Source organism: Carlito syrichta, unplaced genomic scaffold (assembly GCF_000164805.1).
Source record: "Carlito syrichta isolate Samal-C Ts95f unplaced genomic scaffold, Tarsius_syrichta-2.0.1 Scaffold313872, whole genome shotgun sequence".
NCBI lineage: Eukaryota > Metazoa > Chordata > Mammalia > Primates > Tarsiidae > Carlito > Carlito syrichta.
This window is the reverse complement of record NW_007257968.1, coordinates 950,516-954,205: the sequence shown is the minus strand read 5'-3', so window position 1 is coordinate 954,205 and position 3,690 is coordinate 950,516. Positions and strand designations below refer to the sequence as shown.

Genomic DNA, 3,690 nt, shown 5'->3' with positions numbered 1-3,690 from the left:
GCACTCCAGTCTGGGCGACAGAGTGAGACTCCAACTCAAAAAAAAAAAAAAAGATCCAGTCAACCCTCTTATTTCAATGCCATTCCAAAAAGAAAGAGAAAAAAAAGGAGAGGATAAGAATCTCTGAGTCCTATCTGCTAAGACTTATTTCTAGCCACTATTTGATATAATACAATTCCAGAATAAAGTCTTTGATGTGATTTCCTATCAATGGTCTCAAATTGAGCACTTAATGTGTTGTGTGTCCAACACCTGGTTAGCTGCCTGAAATTTTAACTTCTTGGATTCCATTATTCCCACAAATGTCTACCATCCCCTTAAACACCTTTTGTCTTTTTCTTTTTTGACAAAGCACTGCTGCCTTACTTCGCATTTGCCATGCCCTTTTGGAGCTTTGCATGTGAAGGCACTTTGGAAATGTTTGCACACCATGTCATTATTTAAGTACCTACTTATTTTCCATGTGTAATCTTGCAATTTAACCCACTCCTGGGTAGGTAACATGTATTTCCATGAAGTAGAATGGTATCTTTCACTTGGTTAAACCACCCCCCAAAGCCTTCCCATTAATTAGAACAAAATCCACACTTATGACCTTGGCCCTAAAGATTGGCGTCTCCTGCTTTCTCACCTCCTCTCACACTGCTCTCCTCCTCACCTTTCTGTTTCTGAAACAAACTAAGCTCGTTTCCAGCTCAAATCCTTGGACCTGCTCTTCTCTTTGCCTGGAATGTTCTTTTCCAACGTTCACATCCTTCCTTCTTCACCATTTAATTCTCTGCTCAGAAAGGCCTTCCCTTTATATTACCTACATACGACTGCCTTCTTCTACCTCTATCCCCTTTCTTCAGAGCATAATCTGAAATGACATCACTTACTTGCTTACCTGTTTAATCTGTTAACGTTTTCGTTTAGTATTATTTTCCCCACTAGAAGGTAAACGCCACTTTGGCCACCATATCCCCAGCAGCTAAAACAACGTTAGCAGCATCTTAATGAATATTTGTTAACTAAATAAAGCGAAATAAAGAAAATGATGAAAGTAAAAACATATGCTCATCATAGCAATTAACAGGAGCAGGGAGGGGCCTTACAACCTCAACAAAAATCCAAACTAGCCACTAAGACTTTCAGTTTGTAACAATGTATTCATTTAATCAGCAAATATTTATTGAACCTCTACAATGTCCAACACACACCTGCCAGAATACAAAGAAGAGTTAAGACCCGGTGCCTGCCTTTAAGGTATTTTTAGACTAGATGGAAGGTGAGAGATACACACAAATGGAACATACTGGAGAAAGAGTGCCAACACAAAAAAATGTATGGAAATTCAAAGATTGAAATAAATAATTGTCACTTGAGTGAAGTATTAAAGGATGAGTGAGGCCGGGTGCAGTGGCTCAAGCCTATAATCCCAGCACTTTGGGGGTGGGGGTGAGAGGATTGCCTGAGCCCAGAGGCTCGAGACCAGCCTGGGTAACTTGGTAAGACCTTGTATCTACAATAAATAAATTTTTGAAAATTAGCTGGGCATGGTGGCTTGCACCTGTAGTCCCAGCTACTCAGAAGGCTGAGGCAGATGGATCGCCGGAGCCCAGCAGGTGGAGTCTGTGGTAGCCATGAGCATGCTGCTGCACTCCAGTCTTGGTGACAGAGTGAGACTCCGACTCAAAAAAAAAAAAAAAGAAAAAAGGATGGCGGAGCCCTCACTTATAAGTGAGTCCTGAACATTGATCACAATACTACAAAGAGAGGGATCAGTAGCAGTGGGACACTGCGGCAGGTGGGAGGTAGGAGGTGGGAACACTACAACATAACACTACTAAGGGCACCTGATCCTAAACCAGGGGAAGTGAGGACCAGTCAGAAGCCCAAACTTCACCTGCACATAGACTACTTATATATCTAATCCTGACTTGTATCTCACATCTTTACAATAAAATAAAGGAGAAAAAAAGGATGATTGAGGTTTAGACTGGCCTAGAAGAGTAGAAGAGTGAGAACTGGCATTCCAGGCAGATTGAACAGCAAGAGCTAAGACAAAGCAGGCAGTCAAGACACGCTGATAATCTAGACCAGGCTTTAATATGCTATTTAATATGCTAGAATATACGTCGTGTATAGGAAAACAAAGTCTGGAACGGCAGGTAGGGCCTTAAGCATTTAGTAGAGAGTGAGGAAGGAACCACAATTTTCTTGTGAAAACTGTCCCTATTTATTTGTGACCAAAGGACTTTCCTTCTGAACGGACATGTCAGTCTTAGCTCTAGGTCTGCTGGCTGCTCTGAGGATGCTACCAAGTTCTGGTTAGCAAGGAGAGCCCGAGTGCTACATCTGAGATGCTATAACCTCACCTTAGACCATTCGGTAGTATCCACCCAGTACAAGGTGATTTTTCGGGCGATCAAGACTTCCCGAACTCTCTTGGGCAACAACTTCTCCATCACCTGCTTAGGGGTAGGCGGCAGGCCTTGGGTCTGGGCCTCGCACCCAGACATGAACTGCAGCAGCTCCCTCTGCGAGTGCGGACAGGGGGCCAAGAGGAAGACAGCGTTCACCAGGCCCCCGAGCGCGGTCTCGGCCTCCCTGGCCTCGCTCTCCACGTCCAGCAGTCTCCTGCCGCTGCTCCGCAGGATCGGCTTAGTAGGCGACGTGATCTCGGGCCGGTCCCACTGGTAGTCTAGTAGCGTCTCCATCAAGGCGCTGTGAGTGTGGGTGGCCCTGGGCGCCGGGCCGGGCAGGTGGGCGCGATCCTCGAGCCTGGCCTCCAACTCTTCCTCAAAGTCCTCCCAGGAGCGGGTCCCCAGCTCGCGGAAGTCGGACACGCGCGAGGGTCGGCTCCGCGTCCCCAGCGAGTCAAAGAACTTGAAGGCCCAGTGGACTCTGGCCAGGCCGAATCGGCAGCTCAGGTAGGTGAGGAGGCGCAGGGCGGCCCGCCTGACCCGGCTGTGGCGAGCGGCGCCGCCCGCGGTGTCCAGCAGCAGCATTACCTTGTAACAGCACGCCATACCCGCCGGGCCGCCGCCCCCCGGCTCGGGCTCAGGCCCGCACCGCTCTCCCCGAGGCCCGTCCTTCAGGGAACCAGCGCCATTCACTGCTTCCCTTACGGCCCTGGTCGAAAGGCTCCCGCGCTCTTCCAGAGCTGCTGCTATTGGCGGAGCTAGTTCCTAAGGTCAGCTTCTATTGGTTGCTTTTCTTACGTAAGTTACGTCAGCAACTTCCATTTTTGGCGGCGATTGGAAGGACGGCGGAGAAAGCTCAGTTTGATTGGTGGAAGGCGTGACTGGGGGCGGGGCGCTGTGTTCCGGGAGAAGCTTCACGTTCATTGGCCTGAGCCTTCGTTTTAAAATTTAAAGAGGTGGTGCATCCTCGGAGACGTGTCAAGCAGTTTCTCTGATGGGCAAGATGCCCGAATTTGGGGCAGTGTGCGCAGTCGTGGATGCGGAGTGCTGGGCGTTTAGCAGGATCAGGGAAACTTGTACCGGAAGGGAATTTGGGATGGTTTGAATCCAACTGGTTTCTAGGCCGTCTGTGGAGTAGAATCCGAGGGCGAAGGCTTTAATTTTCTGTAAATTTAAAAAATATATTAAAAATTAGTTTCACTCCCCTTTGGCCCAGTAACTTCTAGGAGTTTAGCTGAAGGTAATCGGAGAGCCAGATAAAAGGCGTATACACATCACAGAGTTT

At 48.0% G+C, this 3,690-nt stretch overlaps 1 protein-coding gene across 1 annotated transcript in view; it reads right to left on the bottom strand.

Annotated features, from left to right (window-relative positions):
- TICRR (TOPBP1 interacting checkpoint and replication regulator) overlaps positions 1-3,080 on the bottom strand; it is a 49,206-nt gene extending 46,126 nt beyond the window's left edge. Inside the window, exon 1 of the mRNA XM_008070630.2 lies at positions 2,358-3,080. Within this exon, the coding sequence (XP_008068821.1) occupies positions 2,358-3,011 (654 nt within the window). The 5' untranslated portion in view covers positions 3,012-3,080. The remainder of the gene's footprint in view (positions 1-2,357) is intronic.
- Positions 3,081-3,690: the final 610 nt, after the last annotated feature.